The following is a 22,493-nucleotide window of genomic DNA, read 5'->3' on the forward strand; positions in this document are numbered from 1 at the left end:
CCCCAGGCTGGCTCTTATTTTTTAGTTCCCACAACCACCAGAATAGGTGACCTTTAAGTTCTGGCCTTTCAGTTCTGCTACGTTAGTAAATAGTCTCCACTCATGCTGAATAGACTTTTGTGTAAGTTCGGCATAACTCTTTACATTCACTTTGTTAGCAATTTTTAGAGTTCTTTTTTTTAAAAAATGGAATTTAAGCCTTTACCATGGGCCAAGCACTGGGATAGATCGGATTGGGCAAAGTCCCTGTCCCACATGGGGGTCACAGGTGAAGTGAGATAGTTATGCTGAAAATATGCATATTAATTACTGGAAGTAAGTTCCGTCACTTCTTGACAAGATCACTTGAGTTTTTCCAAAACCTCAGCTATGGTGGGGTGTTATATGTGGGACTGCCAGTCTACCTCCCTGAAATTCTTTTGAGTTGATGGGATTTTTTTTTTTCTCTTGCTTCCATTGAGTCCTGCCCAATAAAGGGGAAGTATCCCAGAACAATGGCAATCTTCCTCCTCCTCTCATGGGGACTGAAGGTGAAAGGCTTCATACTAGAGACACCAGCCAGAAATCCAACCTCTTCACTGCTCTGATTCTCTTCCCTCAGCGTCTTGCTGCCTCAGAAGCAGACTAGGTTAAAAGCTCACAACAAACCCATCCTAACTGCGGGCAATTAACGCTGTGTCTTGATGAGAGGAGTCTTTTAGGGGGAGGGAAAACAAAGCTTTTATCAACTACTTCCTGTAGCAGTTTAGAACACAGATTCATAAAACTTGTATGGCACTATCCTCCCAAGGAATTTAAGCTGCGGTTTAGGAAGGGATAAAACCTTTTTCTTCCCAGCTGGGAATCCTAAACCTGTCCACCCTACCTTGCCTGAACACATGCCTCATTTTATTGAAAGAGATGCCACTCCAAAACTTTCACCTCCACTCTGGGAATTTGCTTCTTCCTGGAACCACTATCTGCATCTGACAGTAAAACGGCTCAAGACAGTGGGAAAGTTTAGGTGGTCAGCTTCTGGGGAAATGAACGAGGCCAGTAACTAAAATGAACTCAAGCTTACTGTTCTAGCTACGAGTTTTTGTTCATATTGAGCTATGTCTCCCCTTCTAGACCGTAAGCTCGTTATGAGTAGGGAAGGTGTCTGCTTATTCTGTTGTACTCTCCCAAGTGCTTAGTATAGTGTTCTGCCTATAGTAAGCACTCAATAAATGATTACGTTAGTCCTGCCTTTAAAGTAGTTTCCTTTCTCAAACTTCAACTCTGAACCCAGAAGAAAAAATGGCCTCTGCACCTTACCTCTCACTTTTCTGCCTCTTCCCACTCCAGCTCTGAGAATGGGAGGGTCGCTGCTGAGAGGTGGCTGGGCCGGGAGATGGTGGTTGCCAGCCGGAAGTCAGTCAATCGTATTCATTGAGCACTTTGTGCAGGTTGCTGAACCAAACACTTGGGAGAATATATTACAACAATATAACAGACATGTTCTCTGCCCACAACAAGCTTAAAGTCTAGAGGGGGGAGACAGGCATCAATGACAGATCTGTAAAAAGTGCTGTGGGGCGGGGGTGATGAATAAAGGGAGCAAGTCGGGGCAACGCAGAAGGGAGTGGGAGAAAAAGGAAAGGAGGGCTTAGTCAGAGAAGGCCTCTTGGAGGACATGCACCTTCAATAAGGCTTTGAAGTGGGGGAGAGTAATTTTCTCAGATTTGAGGAGGGAGGGTGTTGCAGGCCAGAGGCAGGATGTGGGCGAGAGATCGCCGGCGAGACAGACGAGACGGAGGTACAGTGTAAAGGCTGACAGAGGAGCAAAGTGTGGGAAGAGTCAAAGTGGATATATGAAGTGAAAGCACTTTGAAGCGAGTTATCCATGGTAAATTACTAAGTTTGAAGTGGGCATTGTTCTAATTCCTTTACCTTTTGGTTTCCTTCCTCTCCATCATATTGTCCCGCTTTTCATCCGATCCTTTGTCAACGACAGACGTAAAGCTGCTATTTTTAGAACATGCTCTTATTCTTCAACAATGGAAACAGTTTTGATTCTCCGGCATTTAAAACAATGACTACGCTAAAGCTCAGGCCTAAAAATTATTAGCTTGATCCAGTGAGCCCTCCGGCAACACAATGGGGAAGAGGGAGCTTAAGCCTTGGGCCCTACACCCACCATGGCGACCACCTTCAACATGGAGCCAATCTAGGGTCACCCCGCCCCCCGCCCCGAGTCATCACCCAAAACCCAGGGATCGGGTACCCCAGGTACCAACTCTCCCTCCCCTCCCCAAGTTTCTGCTTAAAAAACTGGAATCTGGGTTACAGGAGACTGTTGTAATTTGACAAATATGTTCTTGAAGAATCTTATATTTTGAGGAAATTGTGTTACAGTACTGTCGCTTTTATGGGTTGGGATTTAATGGGTTGGGAGAATAAGTGGATCAAAGCTACCACTGCCTGACTTTCCAGGCACCTTCCTATATTTTTATGGCTAGCACTCTGAGAGCACCTCTTGCTGCTCACTCTTTTGCCATATTAAAGTGGAACGCGACAAAAACACAATTATATGGTAAAGCAGAGGCTAAGAAATTTAGCAGCACCATACCGTGACCAACACATCCCACACTCACAGCTGTTCCTCCTAATGCCACATCGATTTGAACCAACATGTAGAATATGCAATGCCCATAACTTCGCCGCTGGGGAAAGAATATTTCTTAGGTATAACATTCTCTCCAAATCGTTTTGGGAAAACAAGCTAGAAGAGAGCCAGGTGTATTGGTTGATCCTTTCCTAGTCTACCTCAAATAATAACGATAATGATAATAACCGGTATTCGTTAAGCGCTTACTATGTGCCGGCCGCTGTAATAATGACGGTATTTGTTAAGAGCTTACAATGTGTAAGGCACTGTTCTAAGCACTGGAGTAGATACAAGGTAATCAGGTCTTCCCTCCTGGGGCTCACAATCTTAATCCCCATTTTACAGATGAGGTAACTGAGGCCCAGAGAAGTTCAGTGACTTGCCCAAAGTCACATAGCTGACAAGTGGCAGAGCCGGGATTAGAACGCATGATCTCTGACTCCCAAGCCCGGACTCTTTCCATTAAGCCAGGCTGCTTCTCTGCACTGTACTAAGTGCCGGTGTAGATGCAAGGTAATCGGGTTGGACAGAGTCCTTATCCCATAATGGACTCACAGTCTTAATCCCCATTTTACAGCTGAGGTAACTGAGGTGTCAAGAAGTTAAATGACTTGCCTGAGGTCACACAGCAGACAAGTGGCGGAGTCGGGATTAGAACCCAGGTCCTGAATTCCAAGCCTGTACTGTATCCACTAGGCCAAGACAGAGTGGAATGTGAAATCCTAAAATGAAATTTCAGAGAGTTGGCAGTCTTATAGTCCTGGAGTGTGACCTGTATAGTGAGTCCCACTGTGGGGTCTGGTGACTGGCAACCACTAGCCGGCATGACCACTTACTTGAGCATCACACCTTGGCTTCACCAGATATGAGGCTGACCTTGGAAAGGTCTCTAAGTGGGTGAGGTTTAGCTCATCATCTCAACTTTAGGATTTAAGCTTCCTCAAGGTTCTACTCTACCTCCCATAGGCAAACAAGAGAAACAGCACTCTAGTGAAAAGAGCGTGGGCCTACGAGTCAGAGGACCTGGGTTCTAATCTCTTATCTTCCACTTGTCTGCTGTGTGGCCTCGAGCAAGTTACTTCTGCTCCTCAGGTCCAGACTGTGAGCCCTTCGTGGGACATACAACCTGATTAGCTTGTATCTTCACAGTAAGCGCTTAAATACTTTAAAACAAAAACACATCTGATGACAACTTTCAAGGGCTCTAAATTCCTTCTGAGGGCTCCTCCTCTGCCTCCCACCCCCTAACTGTGATATTATTTATTACTATTGTTCTTGTCTTTCCATCTCCCCCAATTAGACTGTAAGCCCGTCAGAGGGCAGGGACTGTCTCTATCTGTTGCCGACTTGTACATTCCAAGCGCTTAGTACAGTGCTCTGCACATAATAAGCGCTCAATAAATACTATTGAATGAATGAATGAATGAATGAATAACTGTGGGGATCCCTCAGGGTTCAGTTCTGGGTCCCCTTCTATTCTCCATCTACACTCACTCCCTTGGAGAACTCATTCGCTCCCATGGCTTCAACTATCATCTCTGTGGATGATACCCAAATCTACACCTCCAGCCCTGATCTCTCTCCCTCTCTGCAGACTCCCATTTCCTCCTGTCTTCAAGATATCTCTACATAGATGTCATCCCGTCACTTCAAACTTATTATTTCATCTTCCCACTCAAACCCTGTCCTTCCCGTGACTCTCCCATCACGGTAGACGGCGCCACCATCCTTCCTGTCTCACAAACCTCTAACCTTCGCATTATCCTTGAATCCTCTCTCAATTTACATATTCAATCCAACACTTAATCCTGTCCGTTCCACCTTCACAACGGCACCAAAATCTGCCCTTTCCTCTCCATCCTAACTCCAACCACATTAATCCAATCACTTATCCTATCCCACCTTGATTACTGTCTCAGTTTCCTTGCTGACCTCCCTGCCTCCTGTGTCTCCCCATTCCAGTCTATGCTTCACTGCTGCCCAGATCATTTTTCTACAAAAACATTCAGTCCATGTTTCCCCACTCCTCAAAGAACTCCAGGGTTGCCCATCCACTTCTAGCACCTAGACTTTACTGTTGTACTGTTCTCTCCCAAGTGCTTAGTATAGTGCTCTGCACACAGAGGAAGCACTCAATAAATAAGATTGAATGAAGGAATGAAGAAGGGGTAATCATATCATTTTTCCTAATGCCAGTTGTGACTTCCTTTCTCTTAGATCTGCTGAAACAAAAGTAGGTAGTGATATGTTATATTTTTTAATAATAACGTTATTCTCCCTCATTTATATTGCTATAACATAATTCAACTGTGGTTGTACTTTTACTTCAAACTTTCCAGAACTGATTTGCCTTATTCTCTCAACTTCCCCTCTCTTCTTGGACTAATAATAATAATAATGATAATGTTGGCATTTGTTAAGCACTTACTATGTGCAGAGCACTGTTCTAAGCGCTGGGATAGACACAGGGTAATCAGGTTGTCCCACATGAGGCTCACAGTCAATCCCCATTTTACAGATGAGGTAACTGAGGCCCAGAGAAGTTAAGTGAGTTGCCCGAAGTTACACAGCTGACAAGTGCAGAGCCTGGATTCAAACCCATGACCTCTGATTCCCAAGCCCGGGCTCTTTCCACTGAGCCACCTTGGAAAAGCTCCCAGTACAAACACTGAAGGAAAAAATGATATTAGTTTGGACATAATCAGTGATATGTACTATGTGCTGAGCAGTGTACTAAGCATATAGGAGAGTACAGGCAGAATAGATTATGCGCCCCTTGAAGCGACTAGATCATGAAACTAGACTAGACTGTAAGCTCCTTGTGGGCTGGGAATGTGTCTACCAACTTTCTTATTTTGCCCTCTCCCAAGCACCTAGTACAGTGCTCTGCACTCAGCACTTGAATACTAATACACAGAAAGGAGTAAATGAGTAAAGGGATGATTTGAAAACAGATGCTAAACATGCAGGAGGTGGAAAAGTGTCACAGAGCAAGTGTCAAACTGGGTGAACATAAACTTACTGGCTAAATCTCCAAGCTCCGGTAGGTATTTTAATAATAATGATCATAATAATTGTGATCTTAGTTGAGGGAAAAAGTGTCACAGAGTTAAGTGTCAAACTAGGTGAACATAAGCACTTATTATGTACCGAGCAGTGTTTAAGCACTGAGGTAGATACAAGTCAATCAGGTGAGACACAATCCCTATCCCACATGGGACTCACACTCTTAATCCCCACCTTCCAGATGCAACAACTGAGGCCCAGAGAAGTGAAGTGATTTACCCAAGGTCACAGAGCAGACATGTGGCAGAACTGGGATTAGAACCCAGGTCCTTTTGACTCCCAGGCCTGGGTTCTATCCACTAGGCCCGGCTGTTCTTCAAGCTTGGCTCTTGGCTCTCCAGCCTCCGCTCACACCGTTCCACTGCCTGGCACACCCTCCCCCTTCGAATCCACCACCCCACTGCTCTCCCCCATTTAAATGTCCTCCCAATACCCTTCTGGATACATTTCCAACACCAAGTCCCAATAACCAACAGCCTTGCTTGGCACTTCTGCATTTGTATCCCTCCTGGCATTTAAGCATGCAAGTGTACCTGGCGTTTCAATCACCCTACAATATATACGACCCCATAAATATATCTATATACATATATCTATAATTCTATTTGTCTATTTTGATGCTATTGATGCCTGTCTACTTGTTTTGTCGTCTGTCACCCCACTTCTAGACTGTGAGGCTCTTGTTGGGTAGCGATTGACTCTGCTGCCGAACTGTACTATCCAAGCGCTTAGTACAGTGCTCTGACACAGTAAGCACTCAATAAATACAACTGAATGAGTGATTGAGAGATGCTACACCTCTTACTGACCAACCCCATTGTATGGAAGCTCCTCCCCAACACTCCAGTATTAAAAAATCAAAATGGAATACGCTAGCACAAGCCATGTAGTACAGCAGTACCCTTCTCTTTCTGCCTGTACCCCTCCAACCAGCAATAGACACAGGGACCACCCATTCATACATCCATTCATTCAATCGTATTTATTGAGCGCTTACTGTGTGCAACGCACTCTACTAAGAGCTTGGGAGAGTACAACACAGCCCTGTTGCTGTTCCTCAGAGCCTGGTGGAAAAAGCACAGGACTGAGAGTCAGGAAACCTAGGTTCTAAGTTCGGCTCCACGTCTTAAACTGCCGTATGACCTTTGGAAGGGCTCGATTGGTCTGTGTCTCGAGTTTCCTCATCCGTAAAATGGGGATTCCCTCTTCTCCCTCCTTCTTAGAGTGGGAGCCCTGTGTATCTAAAGGGACAGTCCAATCTGATGACCTTTACTCTACCCCAAGACTGAACACAGTGCTTGGTATATAATAATGTCGGTGTTTGTTAAGCGCTTACTATGTGCAGAGCACTGTTCTAAGCGCTGGGGTAGATACAGGTAATCAGGTTGTCCCACGTGAGGCTCACAATCTTCATCCCCATTTTACAGATGAGGTAACTGAGGCACAGAGAAGTTAAGTGACTTTCATTCAATAGTATTTATTCATTCAATAGTATTTCTTGAGCGCTTACTATGTGCAGAGACTTGCCCACAGTCACACACACATTCAGTGATATAATGAGTCGATCGCTCAAACAAGATATTTACTGAACACTGTGTGCAGAGCGCTTAGGAGATTACAATACAAATTGGAGAAGCAGCGTGGCTCAGTGGAAAGAGCATGGGCTTTGGAGTCAGGGCTCATGAGTTCGAATCCCAGCTCTGCCACTTGTCGGCTGTGTGACTGTGGGCAAGTCACTTAACTTCTCTGTGCCTCAGTTCCCTCATCTGTAAAATGGGGATTAAGACCGTGAGCCCCACGTGGGACAACCTGATTCCCTATGTCTTCCCCAGCGCTTAGAATAGTACTCGGCACATAGTAAGCGCTTAACAAATACCAACATTATTATTGTTATTATTATTATTCTCTGCCCACCAGGAGCTTACAGTCCAGAGAGGGAGACAGACTTTAAATTACAGATATGGACTGTGCTGTGTTTGGGGCTGAAGGTTGAGTGAATATCAAGGGCTTAAAGAGTAAACCTCCAAGTGCATGGGTGCACCTCAAGCGCTTAATACAGTGCTTTGCACACAGTAAGCGCTCAATAAATACAATTGGATGCCGCAGAGGGAGTAGGGGAAATGAGGGCTTAGTCGGGGAAGGCCTCTCGGAGGAGATGTGATTGATTTTAATAAGGCTTTGAAGGAGGGAAGAATGGTCATCTGTTTAATAAAAACGGGGAGGGAGTTCCAGGCCAGAGGGAGGACATGGGCAAGGGGTTGGCCGTGAGATGGATGAGATCAAGGTACAGTGTGTAGGTTGGTGGTAGAGGAGTGAAGTGAGTGGGCTGGGTTGTAATGGGATATTAGTGTTAAAGCAGTGGTAGAGGAATGAAGTGAGAGGGCTGGGCTGCAATAGGAAATTAGTGAGATGAGGTAGGAGGTATCAAGCCGATTGAGTGCTTTAAAACTGATGGTGAGGAGTTTCTGTTTGATGAGATGGATGGGCAACCACCGGAGGTTCTCGAGAAGTGAGGCGATGTGGACTGAATGGCGTTTAATATCAGCAGATGGGGGCAGGGAGATAGGGTTATAAGATGGGAAGGACAACCATTCTGGAAGTTAAAACAGTAAAAAAACAAAAACCCCAAAACACTGGAGTGTGAAATTGTAGGAAGTGCTGGGGATATGGCCAGAGGGGATCAAGTTCGAGGTGTGAGTGGTGACAGAAAAGTCATTAAGAACTCAGGAGGGAAGGCACAGGGAGGGATTTAGCCCCACAGCACATATGTATATTCATTCATTCATTCATTCAATCATATTTATTGAGCACTTACTGTTTGCAAAGCACTGTACTAAGCACTTGGGCGACTACGCTATAACAACAGACACATTCCTGCCTACAACGAGCTCACAGTCTAGCCAGTGAGCTCAGACTATATATCTGTAATTTATTTATATATTTAATTGTATATATTAATGTCTGTCTACCCCTCTAGTCTGCGAACTCACTGTGGACAGGGAATATGTCTGTATGTTGTATTGGACTCGCCCAAGTGCTTAGTACAGTGCTTTGCACACAGTAAGCACTCAATAAATACGAATGAATGAATGAATGATAATTTTTACTTAACTGTAGGGCTTGCCTCTGAAGTCAGGGCTCGTTCTAGAAGAGAAATCTACGTCCCAAAATACAGCCACATTTTAAAGGAACATGACCCGGCTGGAGCATGGGGGTATGCTTGTATATATTAATAATAATAATGACGGTATTTATCACGCACTTACTATGTGCCAAGCACTGTTTTATATTTAACTGTCCATTTCATGGATACACCAATTTCCTCAACCAATTATATTTACTGAGCACTTATTGATTTCAGAGCACTGTACTAAGCACTTGGGAGAGTACAACATAAGAGAGTTGGTAGACACATTCCTTTCCCACAACGAGTTTTCAATCTGACGGGCTGGTGTGTCTTCCTCCCACCATCTGAAAATGAACTGAAGTCTGTCTGCCTCTCTGACCCATTCGATTGTAAGACCTTGCGAAGAGTAACCATGTCTTCTCTCTATCGTACTCTTAAAAGTACTTGGTACTGAACTCTACCTGCAGTAGGCACTTCATGATGGAAGTAGTAGTTTGGGTCCAGTTTCGTTCTCTTACCCCAATCTCTGCCAACCAAGAATTAGCATTCGAGGAGGCCCCTTTTTCAATCAGATTTATTGAGCGCTTACTATGTGCACTCTTTGCTTGGGAGAGTACAATATAACAACAAACAGACACAATCCCTGCCCACAGCGAGCTCTTGCAATTGGCGGTTCTAAGAAACTTCTGCAGATTTCTAGCATTCTTGGTGAGGAGGCCCTGCGTTAAATCTACCCTACAACAATTCTCCTAAAAAAAACCTTAGAGCTTCTTCTAAACTCTTGTTTATTTAAAAGAGAAGACTTGAATTTTCCACAGAGAGAAATGATTTTCCTGACTCAGACGGTTACGCATTTATAATCAATTTACCTACAGATAATCTATCAGAGAGGATATCAGAGAAAATATGAAATCATGTTTGCTAGAATATTCAAAAGATCGGGCAAGTTAATTAGAAGACAAAAGAGGTCTTGGAGCCCCCAAAGCTGGTGCACTTACAATTTGAAAATGTCACACTAAGTTGAAGTCTATCCCCTCAGCTCAAATATCCAGGTGCTTTATTTGCTTGTCTCTCTTCCTTCTCTGTCTATAACTATTTCACCACTCTTAGCATTCCCAACAGAGGGTGAACAGGAGTAGGGAAGGATGGCAAAAATTAAAAATCTATCAACGAGGTTCTGCGGAAGAGAGCTCAGGGCTAAAGAAGGCTAAAACCCTGCCGAAAATGAGGGCTCCTTTCTTATATCTGGATGCAACATGCATCATTACCCTGAGTGATAGGAAGGTGACTATCACAAAAATGGTTTTCCAATAAATGGGTACCGGTAAATCATCTTTCAGTTTAAAAAAAACCAAAAACGGCCCCTTAAACTTTCCTCACATTAATAGGCCCTCATTTAATCTAACAGAAAAAAATCTTAAAAAAGCTGTGAAGAACATAGCATCGATTAGTGCCTCACTTGGTGGGATGGCAGATTCCTTTTTAGATAACACCACAATAAAAATCCACACTGTGACCATATCATAAATCAAAGTGTAAAAGGCAAAAAAGACCACATTAAGGATTCTGACTGTAAAGAATTCTATAAAGAGCATCAAAATTGCCAAAATTCTTACACACCACGAGGAACAAACATCTGACATGCTATCTCACGATAGGCTGGAGTTCTGTACCATCTTCATTATTCAGTGTATCTTTGTTTCTCTGTTTCTTTTCATCATCAATTGATTTACTGCTCCTATAGACAAAATTCTACCAAAAAGAAAAAGGGATGTTTTATTCAGAAAAGCATTATAAATGGTGGCTAATCACACTTTCGTGGCCAATTGTTTGGCTAGCATATATTTTTCCTGGCTGTTTTCCAGGAGTTTTCCAAAAGAACCCCTTGTTTCTTGTAAGGTATTTGTTAAGTGCTTACTATGTTTATAGCACTGTTCTAAGTGCTGGGTAGATACAAGTTAATCAGGCTAGATACAGTTCCTATCCCAAATGGGACTGCAAGTCTAATAGGAGGAACAAGAGGTATTGTTTCTCCATTTTGCAGTTAAGGAAACTGAGGCACAGAGAAGTTAAGTTACTCGCCCCAGGTCACACAGCAGGCAAGTGGTGGAACTGGGATTAGAACCCAGATCCCCTGGGTCTCTGACGCATATTTTATCCACCAGACCACGACGCTTCCCTTCTGGTGACAACTAGGATTTAGAAGGAGAGTTTAACGTGAAAAAGTTTCTTAGAGAGAAAGTTTGATTTTAAAGAGAACAGTTATTTACCATGAACTCTTGATCTGTGAAATAAGGTTTTCCTGGAGATCCATCATTTGTTTCCACATCAATAGCGAAACAGAGGAAAAGAGCATCCAGCACCGTTTCAAACACGGATAAGAAACTGTGAGCTACTAGGTAGGCAAAAAATGCCATCAATAACAGTGGAGCCGCCCACACTTGCAATTCACGGTTGTAGTTAAACGCCATTAGACCGCCAAATACTGTGAAGTACATCACAAACACCTGCCCCAAAAGAGAAATCATTCATTTTTTTCTGGTATTCGTTAAGTGCTTACTATTTGCCAGGCACTGTAATATTAATAATAATAATAATAATAATAACGTTGGCATTTGTTAAGCGCTTACTATGTGCAGAGCACTGTTCTAAGCGCTGGGGTAGAAACAGGGTCATCAGGTTGTCCCACGTGAGGCTCACAGTCTTAATCTCCATTTTACAGATGAGGGATCTGAGGTGCAGAGAAGTGAAGTGACATGTCCACAGTCACACAGCTGACAAGTGGCAGAGCTGGGATTCGCACCCATGACTGTAACTAAGCGCTGGGGGAAATCAGGCTAATCAGGTTGAATGCTGTCCTTGACTCACACGGGACTCACACTCTTAATGCCCATTTTACAGATTCATTCATTCAATCGTATTGATTGAGTGCTTGCCGTGTGCAGAGCACTGTACTAAGCACTTGGGAACAGTAAACAGACACATTTCCTGCCCACAAAGAGTATCCAGTTTACACTCTGGAGAAGCAGCATGGCATAGTAGATAGACCATGGGCCTGGGTTCCAATCCACGTTCCGCCACTTGTCTGCTGTGTGACCCTGGGCAAATCACTTCACTGGGCCTCAGTGACCTCATCTGTAAAATGGGGATTGAGACTATGAGTCCCACGTGGGACAGGGACTGTGTCCAACCCGATTTGCTTGTATCCTCCCCAGTGGTTAGTACAGTGCCTGGCACACAGTAAGAACTTAAACACCATTATTATTATTATTATTATTATTATTAGTCAGCGGGAGACAGACATTAATACAAATAAATGAATTACAGTCATAATTACAGATATGTACCTAAATTACAGATATGTATGTACATAAAGCCCAATCCTTTGCAATGAGCACATGCCCTAGGCTTGGGAGGAAAGAATCCCAGTAGAAGAAGAGTCCCTGCCCTGCAGGAGTTTACAGTCTATGGAAACCCTGAATTGACAGGGGACGGGGTGGGAGTTGTACCAGGTGGATGAGACACATGTCTGATACTCACCCCGGCAGGTCCAGTCCCCGTTCCCATAAAAATTCAAAACCCCCCAGCAAAATGGCATCCAAAATGCGTGGGGATGGCATTCTAGACTGTGAGCCCGTTGTCGGGTAGGGATTGTCTCTATCTGTTGCCGAATTGTACTTTCCAAGCGCTTAGTACAGTGCTCTGCACACAGTAAGAGCTCAATAAATACTACTGAATGAATGAATTCACCCAGGAAAGTGGCACATAAAAAGTAAAATAGAATCAAAGGACCAGCTTCTCCCTCAAGGCCCCGCATCCTCAGGTAATTAATTAATTATGGTATTTGTTAAGCACTTATTCAATAGTATTTATTGAGTGCTTACTATGTGCAGGGCACTGTACTAAGCGCTTGGAGTGTACAATTCGGCAACAGATAGAATAATGGGCTCACAGTCTAAACACTTATTATGTGCCAGGCACTGTTCTAAGCACTGGGGTAGGTACAAGGTAATCAAGTTGGACACATCCCTGTCCCACATGGGGCTCACAGTCTCCATCCCCGTTATGCAGCTGAGGTAACTGAGGCCCAGAGAAGTCAGTGACTTGCCCGAGGTCACACAGCAGACATGTGGCGGAGCTGCCGGGATCCAGATCTCTCCAGCCTTTCTCCCTTAGTCTGAAGCTCCCTGCCCAGAGCCTGGCCTAAGCCCTCTCCCCACAATCCCCGCACCCCTTTTTCTCTGCCCCCAACCTGTCCCCTAAGTCCCAGCTCCACCCCCGCAACCTGTAGTTTCAGCATGTACGCGTTCCCCTGCTTTCCGCCGGGCATACCCTCCTACCGCTAGCGTCGGCTGCATGTATATGTGGGTGTCGAACATGCGAGTATAATTACCTGTGTGGGCGTGAGTTTGTAAAAAAAAAATTAATTCCCCCACCAATACATTCATTTTTAATTCATGCAATCATCTAGTACCCGCCCCCCCCAACACAGAAGCCAATGACTACTTTCCTCTTGCGTTAAACGGGTTCACCCATTTTGTAAACCAGATTCCATGATTTTCTAACGCAGGCACCTCACCTTTCCTAGAAAAATTATGAAGTCTCCAAAGCAGCTGATGGATGAAATGTGTCCTGAATGCTTAGATGAGATATAAAATGCATCCTTGGCTGAGGTGCAGAAATCTGTCCCATTAATTGCGGTTGCGGTGAAGGCAGCCTGAAAAAAAGGGAGAGGAGAAAGTTAGCAATCGGCCGACTAGGTTGCGGACACTTTACAGTGAGTGAATTAGGTTTCTGTAGTAACACGGGCGAAAGTATAGCACCAACCTGGCTCTGAACAGCTACTGTTTTGCCACCAAAATGAAAATTTCCAAATGGATTATCAGTGTACAATCCACCAACTACTCAACTGATTACCTTTTATTCATTCATTCATTCAATAGTATTTATTGAGCGCTTACTATTTGCAGAGCACTGTACTAAGCGCTTGGAATGTACAAATCGGTCTAGCCCAGCGCTTAGAAAAGTGCTCGGCACATAGTAAATGCTGAACAAATACCATCATTATCATTATTACTATGATTAGGGCCATCTAATGGGTGTTTAGTACAAACTGCTTGGAAGAGTAGAATGGACATGAAGACATTATCACAGTCTGTTATTCTGGACTCTCTCAGTACTTAGTACAGTGCTCTGTCTATAGTAAGGGCTCAATAGATGCGATTGATTGATTGGTTGATTGGTTAGAGAAGCAATGTAGCTCAGTGGAAAGAGCACGGGCTTGGGAGTCCGAGGTCATGGGTTTGAATCCCGGCCCTACCACTTAGCTGTGTGACTGTGGGCAAGTCACTTCACTTCTCTGTGCCTCAGTTACCTCATCTGTAAAATAGGGATTAAGATTGTGAGCCTCACGTGGGACAACCCGATGACCCTGTATCTACCCCAGCGCCTAGAACAGTGCTCTGCACATAGTAAGCGCTTAACAAATACCAACATTATTATTATTATCAAGCTGTTTAGACCTAACGGAAGAGACGCGCAGACAAAATGATCTCACTAGGAGGAAAAATAGATACCGCTGGTTATAAAAGAATCAGGGAAAGATGGATAATTGAATGAGTAAAAGCACGATGATGACGATTATAGTATTTGCTAAGCACTTACCCTGTGTCAAGCACTGGTATCTAAGCGATGGGATAGGTACAAGTCAATCAGGTTGGACAGAATCCCTTGTCCCACATGGGGCTCACAGCCTAAGAGGGAGGGAGAAATGCATAAAAAGCAGAGCATGTAAATTGACACTGACATTGCTGAGGTGGCTGTTGGGCTATTCAATCAATGAATGGTAATTATTGAGCACTTACTGTGTGTAGAGCACTGTTCTAAGTCATAATGAAAATAATGATGGTATTATTAAACCTTCTGACTCCCAGGCCCATTTGGGACAGTACGATACAAGAGTTGGTAGACATGTTCCCTGAAGCAGCATAGAGCAGGGGCTTGGGAGTCACTTGTCTGCTGTGTGAACTTGGGCCAGTCACTTGACTTCTCTGAGCCTCAATTCCCTCACCTGTAAAATTAATTCATTCCTTCAATAGTATTTATTGAGTGCTTTCTATGTGCAGAGCACTGTACTAAGTGCTTGGAATGTACAAATCGGCAACAGATAGAGACAGTCCCTGCCCATTGACAGGCTTACAGTCTAATCAGGGGAGACAGACAGACAAAAACAATAGCAATAAATAGAATCAAGGTGATATACATCTCATTAACAAAATAAATAGGGTAATGAAAATATACACAGTTGAGGGAACGAGCACAGTGCTGAGGGGAAGGGAAGGGCGAGGGGGAGGAGCACAGGTAAAGGGGGGAAAAGAGGGCTTAGCTGAGGGGAGGTGAAGGGGGGTAGAGGGGGAGCAGAGGGAGCAGAGGGAAAAGGGGAAGCTCAGTCTGGGAAGGCCTCTTGGAGGAGGTGAGTTTTAAGCAGGGTTTTGAAGAGGGGAAGAGAATGACTTTGGCGGAGGTGAGGAGGGAGGGCGTTCCGGGACCGCGGGAGGACGTGGCCCGGGGGTCGACGGCGGGACAGGCGAGAACGGGGGACGGCGAGGAGGCGGGCGGCAGAGGAGCGGAGCGTGCGGGGTGGGCGGTGGAAAGAGAGAAGGGAGGAGAGGTAGGAAGGGGCAAGGTGACGGAGAGCCTCGAAGCCTAGAGTGAGAAGCTTTTGTTTCATGCGGATGTTTATAGTCAACCACTGGAGGTTTTTAAGAAAGGGAGTGACATACCCAGAGTGTTTCTGCAGGAAGATGAGCCGGGCCGCGGAGTCAAGAATAGACTGGGGCGGGGAGAGACAGGAGGAAGGGAGATCAGAGAGCAGGCTGACACAGTAATCTAGCCGGGATACTGTGAGAGCCTGTACCAGTAAGATAGCCGTTTGGGTGGAGAAGAAAGGGCGCATCTTGGCGATATTATAAAGGTGAGACCGGCAAATCTTGGTGACGGATAGGATGTGTGGGGTGAACGAGAGAGCCGAGTCGAAGATGACACCGAGGTTGCGGGTTTGATAGACGGGAAGGATGGTCGTGCCATCCACTGTGATAGGGAAGTCAGGAAGAGGACTTGGCTTGGGAGGGAAGATGAGGAGCTCAGTTTTGGCCGTGTTGAGTTTTAGGCGGTGGGTAGACATCCAGGTAGAGCCGTCTTGGAGGCAGGAGGAGATACAAGCCTGAAGGGAAGGGGAGAGGACGGGGGCGGAGATGTAGATCTGTGTGTCATCTGCATAGAGATGATAGTTGAAGCCGTGAGAGTGGATGAGTTCACCGTGGGAGTGAGTGTAGCTGGAGAACAGAAGAGGGCCGAGAACTGACCCTTGAGGAACCCCAACAGTTAGAGGATGGGAGAGGGAGGAGGAGCCCGCGAAGGAGACCGAGAATGACCGGCCAGAGAGATGAGAGGAGAACCGGGAGAGGACGGAGTCCGTGAAGCCAAGGTGAGATAAGATGTGGAGGAGAAGGGGACGGTCGACAGTGTCAAAGGCAGCTGAGAGGTCAAGGAGGATTTGGATAGAGTAGGAGCCATTGGATTTGGCAAGAAGGAGGTCACGGGTGACCTTAGAGAGAGCAGTCTCGGTAGAGTGGAGGGGACGGGAGCCACATCGGAGGGGGTCCAGGAGAGAATGGGAGTTAAGGAATTCTCGTCAGCGAGTGTAGACGACTCGTTCTAGGAGCTTGGAAAGGAAGGGTAGTAGGGAGATAGGGAGATAACTGGAATGGGGGAGACGTGGGCATGTTTGAAGGCAGAGGGGAAGGAGCCATTGGAGAGTGAGTGGTTAAAGATAGAAGTTCAGGAGGGGAGGAGGGCAGGGGCGATGGTTTTTATAAGGTGAGTGGGAATGGGGTCCGAGGGGCAGGTGGAGGGGGTGGCACTTGCGAGGAGGGAGGAGATCTCCTGGATTAATATTCTGAGCCCCTTGACGCTGTTTAGTGCCATTGTTCTCGTCTGTCCGTCTCCCCCGATTAGACCGTAAGCCCGTCAAACGGCAGGGACTGTCTCTATCTGTTGCCGACTTGTTCATCCCAAGTGCTTAGTACAGTGCTCTGCACATAGTAAGCGCTCAATAAATACTATTGAATGAATGAATGAATGAGCCCCATGTGGGACATGGACTGTGTCCAACCTAATGACCTTGTATCTATCCCAGAACTTCATACAATGCCTGGCACATAGTAAGCGCTTAGCAAATACCACAAAAAAAAAAAAAACCCAAACAATTACTTAGGAAAAGGCCTCTCGACGAATGTGGGAATTCAGAAGCCTTTGAAGTTCATGAGAATTATTGTCTAAGGGAGGGAGTTCCAGGTAAGGAGGAGAGCATGAGGACAGGCCAGGTGTAGAGAGGCGAGAAAGGGGAAGTTACAAGCCAATAACCTTGGCATCATCCTTGACTCCTCTCTCGTTCCACCCACATATTCAAGCCATCACTAAATCCTGTCAGTTCTACCTTCACAGCATCGCCAGAATCTGCCCCTTCCTTTCCGCCCAAACTACCAACACAGTAATGTAAGCCCTTATCCTATCCCTCCTTGATGACTGTGTCAGCCTCCTTGCCGACCTCCCTGCCTCGGGTCTATCCCCACTCCAGTCCCATACCCCATTCTGCTGCCGGAATCATTTTCCTTCATAAACGTTCAGACCACGTTTTCCCACTTCTGAAGAAACTCCAGTGGTTGCCCACCCACTTCCACAGGAAACAAAAACTCCTCGGCTTTAAAGCAGTCCACCACCTTGCCCCTTCCTATCTCACCTTCCTACTCTCCTAGTACAACCCAGCCCACACACTTGGTTCCTCTAATGCTAACCTTCTCACTGTACCTCCATCTCATCTATCTCGCCGCCGACCCCTGGCCTGGAACTCCCTCTCCTCCCCCTAACAGGTAATTACTCTCCCCTACTTCAAAACCATACTTCATTCAATAGTATTTATTGAGCGCTTACTAGGTACAGAGCACTGTATTAAGCGCTTGAAATGTACATTTCGGCAACAGATAGAGACAATCCCTGCCCAGTGACGGGCTCACAGTTTAAAAGGGGGAGACAGACAGCAAAGCAAAACAGAACAAAACAACATCATCAAGATAAATAATAATAATGTTGGTATCTGTTAAGTGCTTCCTTTGTGCAGAGCACTGTTCTAAGCGCTCGGGCAGATACAGGGTAATCAGTTTGTCCCACGTGAGGCTCACAGATAATCCCCATTTTACAGATGAGGTAACTGAGGCACAGAGAAGTTAAGTGACTAGCCCACAGTCACACAGCTGACAAGTGGCAGAGCCGGGAGTCGAACTCATGACCTCTGATTCCGAAGCCCACGCTCTTTTCACTGAGCCACGCTGCTTCTCCAATAGAATAAATAGAATCAAGGAGATATACACCTCATTAACAAAATACATAGGGTAATAAATAATATATACAAATGAGCACAAAGCTGAGGGGAGGGGAAGGGGGAAGAGCAGAGGGTTGGAGGGGACGGGGAGCAAAGGGAAAGGGGGGCCTCAGTCTGGGAAGGCACATCTCCAAGAAGTCTTTTCTGAGCCCTCCTCTCCTCTTCCACTCCCTTCTGTTCCATTCTTACTAGCTCCTTCATTCATCCTCCCTCCCGTCCCCACAACACACACGTATATCTCTGTAATTTATTTATCTATTTATTTATATTAATGTCTGTCTCCCCCTCAGACTGAGCTTGTTGTGAGCAGGAATGTGTCTGTTGTTACAGTGTACTCTCCCACGTGCTCGGTAGAGTGCTTTGCTCACAGTAAGCGCTCAAATATGATTGAAGGAATGAAAAAGGAACAATGAGGACTGCTTGGGCGAGAAGAAGAGCGTGATCTGGGGAGCAGGGGGTGAGGAGAGTTGACGTGTTCAACGGAGAGAGTCGAGGGAGAACTCTGAAGATGACGGTAAAAAAGGGAGCCACTGGTGGTTGTCCAAGAGGGGAGAGTGGTGTGGTAAAGAAGGTTTCAGGATGACCATCTGGGACTGAAGGGAAGGTTTGGGGGTAGGGTAAACACAGGTACTGTCTCTATCTGTTGCCCACTTGTTCATTCCAAGCGCTTAGTACAGTGCTCTGCACATAGTAAGCGCTCAATAAATACTATTGAATGAATGAACAGCCCTCAGGCTGATTCATTCGGCCACCTAGTCGGGAGGGCGGAGTTTGAACCAGGTTGGTGGCCATTTCAGTAGAGAGGAGGGGGAACTGGTCATTTTAAAATCTTATATATGTGGGCTGGGAATGTGTCTGCTATAGTGTACTGTCCCTAGCACTTAGTACAGTGCTCTGTACACAGTAAACACTCAATAAATACCAATGACTGACTATTGGTATACCCACACTTATTTGCACCAAATTAATAAGAGACTTGGAATGTGTCTGCTTATAATAATAATTGCATCAGTTAAGCACTTACTATGTGCCAGGCACTGTACTAAGAGCTGGGGTGGGTACAAACAAATCAGGTTGGACACAGTCCCTGTCTCCCATGGGACTCACAGTCTTAATCCCCATTTTACAGATGAGGTCACTGAGGCCCAGAGAAGTGAAGTGACTTGCCCAAGGCCAGAGAGCAGACAACTGGCAGAACCAGGATTAGAACCCATAACCTGACTTCCAGGCCCATGCTCTAGCCACTATGCCATGCTTGCTGTTATACTGAACTCTCCCAAGTGCTTAGTACAATGCTCTGCACACAGTATGCGGTCAATAAATACCACTGACTGATTGACTATTGGTAAACCCACACTAATTCTCGCCACATTAATAAAGACTTGGAATATGTCTGCTTATTGTTATATTATACCCTAAGTGCTTAATACAGTGCTCTGCACACCGTAAGTGCTCAATAAGTATGATTGAATGACGTTTTTCAGCTTGGGGGGACTTAGGGAAGAAAACCCCAAAGCACGGACGCTTAATTCTGGTTATCCCAGGTTTTGTTTTGAGTAGGTGAGCACTCTCACACTGGTGGAAGAAGTAATAATAATGTTGGTATTTGTTAAGCGCTTACTACGTGCAGAGCACTGTTCTAAGCTCTGGGGTAGATACAGGATAATCAGGTTGTCCCACGTGAGGCTCACAGTCTTAATCCCCATTTTACAGATGAGGTCACTGAGGCCCAGAGAAGTGGAGTGACTTGCCCACAGTCACACAGCTGACAAGGGGCAGAGGCGGGATTCGAACCCGTGACCTCTGACTCCCAAGCCTGGGCTCCTTCCACTGAGCCACACTGCTTCTCTAAGTCTGCAACTGACTAAAGGCATAATAATCAAACAGCACGGGCCGATGAAGAACGGCTCTCGCTACTTACCTTCCTGCTGCTCGCTGCGCGTACACACATATACACACCTTGGTTGTCACCCCTGAGACAATCGTCACCCCCTGAGATGGTGCGCGGAGAGTGATATGGGAAGCAGACCCTGGGCCTGCTTGAGATTGTCTTCGCCGTGAGAAGCAGCAAGGGGTAGTGAATTGAACATGGGCCTGGGGAGTCAGAAAGTTAGGGGTTCTAATCCCAGCTCCTCCACCTGTCCGCAGTGTGACCTTGGGCAAGTCACTTCACTTCTCTGGGCCTCAGTTACCTCACCTGTTAAATGGGGATTGAGACTGTGAGCCCCACACGCGACAGGGACCAGGTCCAACCCAATTTGTTTGTATCCATCCCAGTGCTTAGTACAGTGATGATGATGATGATGGCATTTATTAAGCATTTACTATGCACCAAGCACTGTTGTAAGCGCTGGGGTAGATACAAGGTAATCAGGTTGTCCCACATGGGGTTCACAGTCTCAATCCCTGTTTTACACATGAGGTAACTGAGGCACAGAGAAGTTAATAATGTTGGCATTTGTTAAGCGCTTACTATGTGCCAAGCACTGTTCTAAGCGCCGGGGTAGACACAAGGGAATCAGGTTGTCCCACGTGGGGCTCACGGTCTTCATCCCTATTTTACAGATGAGGTAACTGAGGCCCAGAGAAGTGAAGTGACTTGCCCACAGTCACACAGCTGACAAGTGGCCGAGCCGGGATTCGAACCCATGATCTCTGACTCCAAAGCCCGTGCTCTTTCCACTGAGCCACGCCGCCTGCCCAAAGTCACACAGCTGACAAGTAGCCGAGCCGGGATTAGAACCCACGACCTCTGCCTCCGAAGCCCGTGCATTTTCCACTAAGCCACACTGCTTGGCACAGAGCGAAGGCTTAACAATTATCACTGTTATTAGCATTCATTCAACCGGCAATAAGGACGTGGACCCAGTTAATAAGGTTTCACTGGTTCCTTTCGTTGTTCGCACATCTCAAAGCCTGAGCTGGTAAGGTGGGGTGGGAGGGTAGGCGGTGAAAAAGGGGTGAGGTTAGGATTCACATGGGTAAACTGCAGCCCAGATGGCAAGGGGAGTCTTCAGAAAAGCTGAGACTTGAACCTGAGCCTTTTAAGACCCATTTTTAAATTTTAATGGAATTTGTTAAGCACCGACTCTGTGCTAGGCATTCTGTACTAAGCCCTGAGTAGATAGAAGCTGAGTAGAGAAGCAGCGTGGCTCAGTGGAAAGAGCACGGGCTTTGGAGTCATCTCCAAGGGCTCCTTCCCCTCTGCCTTCAAACACGCCCACGTCTCCCCCATCCTAAAAAAACCCGCTCTCGACCCCACTTCCCCCTCCGGTTATCGTCCTATCTCCCTACTACCCTTCCTTTCCAAAATCCTAGAACGAGTCGTCTACGATCGATGCCTAGAATTCCTTAACTCCCATTCTCTCCTAGACCCCCTCCGATCTGGCTTCCGTCCCCTCCGCTCTACCGAGACTGCTCTCTCTAAGGTCACCCGTGACCTCCTTCTTGCCAAATCCGATGGCTCCTACTCCATTCTGATCCTCCTTGACCTCTCTGCTGCCTTTGAAACTGTCGACCGTCCCCTCCTCCTCCATACCTTATCTCACCTTGGCTTCACGGACTCTGTCCTCTCCCGGTTCTCCTCTCACCTCTCTGGCCGATCATTCTCGGTCTCCTACGCCGGAGCCTCCTCCCCCTCCCATCCTTTAACTGTTGGAGTTCCTCAAGGGTCAGTTCTTGGCCCTCTTCCGTTCTCCATTTACACTCACTCCCTCGGTGAACTCATCCGCTCTCACGGCTTTGACTACCATCTCTACGCAGATGACACGCAGATCTACATCTCCGCCCCTGTCCTCTCCCCCTCCCTTCGGGCTCGCATCTCCTCCCGCCTCCGGGACGTCTCCACCTGGATGTCGGCCCGCCACCTAAAACTCAACATGAGCGAGACTGAGCTCCTCATCTTCCCTCCCAAGCCCGGTCCGCTCCCAGACTTCTCCATCACCGTGGATGGCACGACCGTCCTTCCCGTCCCGCAGGCCCGCGATCTCGGTGTCATCCTTGACTCGTCCCTCTCGTTCACCCCACGCATCCTATCCGTTACCGAGACCTGCCGGTTTCACCTCTACAATATCGCCGAGATCCGCCCTTTCCTCTCCACCCAGACGGCTACCTTACTATTACGGGCTCTCGTTATATCCCAGCTAGACTACCGTGTCGGCCTTCTCTCTGACCTCCCTTCCTCCTCTCTCGCCCCGCTCCGGTCTATTCTTCACTCCGCTGCCCGGCTCATC

The 22,493-nt window shown here is 46.4% G+C and overlaps 1 protein-coding gene across 2 annotated transcripts in view; it reads right to left on the minus strand.

The window, feature by feature from the left end:
• Nucleotides 1–9,379: 9,379 nt before the first annotated feature.
• SLC44A3 (solute carrier family 44 member 3) overlaps nt 9,380–22,493 on the minus strand; it is a 128,830-nt gene continuing 115,716 nt past the window's right edge. For both annotated transcript variants that reach the window (XM_029063923.1, XM_029063920.2), the window contains 3 exons: nt 13,402–13,539; nt 11,093–11,329; nt 9,380–10,574 (listed from right to left, as the gene is read on the minus strand). In XM_029063923.1, the coding sequence (XP_028919756.1) occupies nt 10,467–10,574; nt 11,093–11,329; nt 13,402–13,539 (483 nt within the window). In that variant the 3' untranslated portion in view covers nt 9,380–10,466. The remainder of the gene's footprint in view (nt 10,575–11,092; nt 11,330–13,401; nt 13,540–22,493) is intronic.

The sequence above is a fragment of the Ornithorhynchus anatinus genome, chromosome 4 (genome assembly GCF_004115215.2).
Source record: "Ornithorhynchus anatinus isolate Pmale09 chromosome 4, mOrnAna1.pri.v4, whole genome shotgun sequence".
Lineage (NCBI taxonomy): Eukaryota > Metazoa > Chordata > Mammalia > Monotremata > Ornithorhynchidae > Ornithorhynchus > Ornithorhynchus anatinus.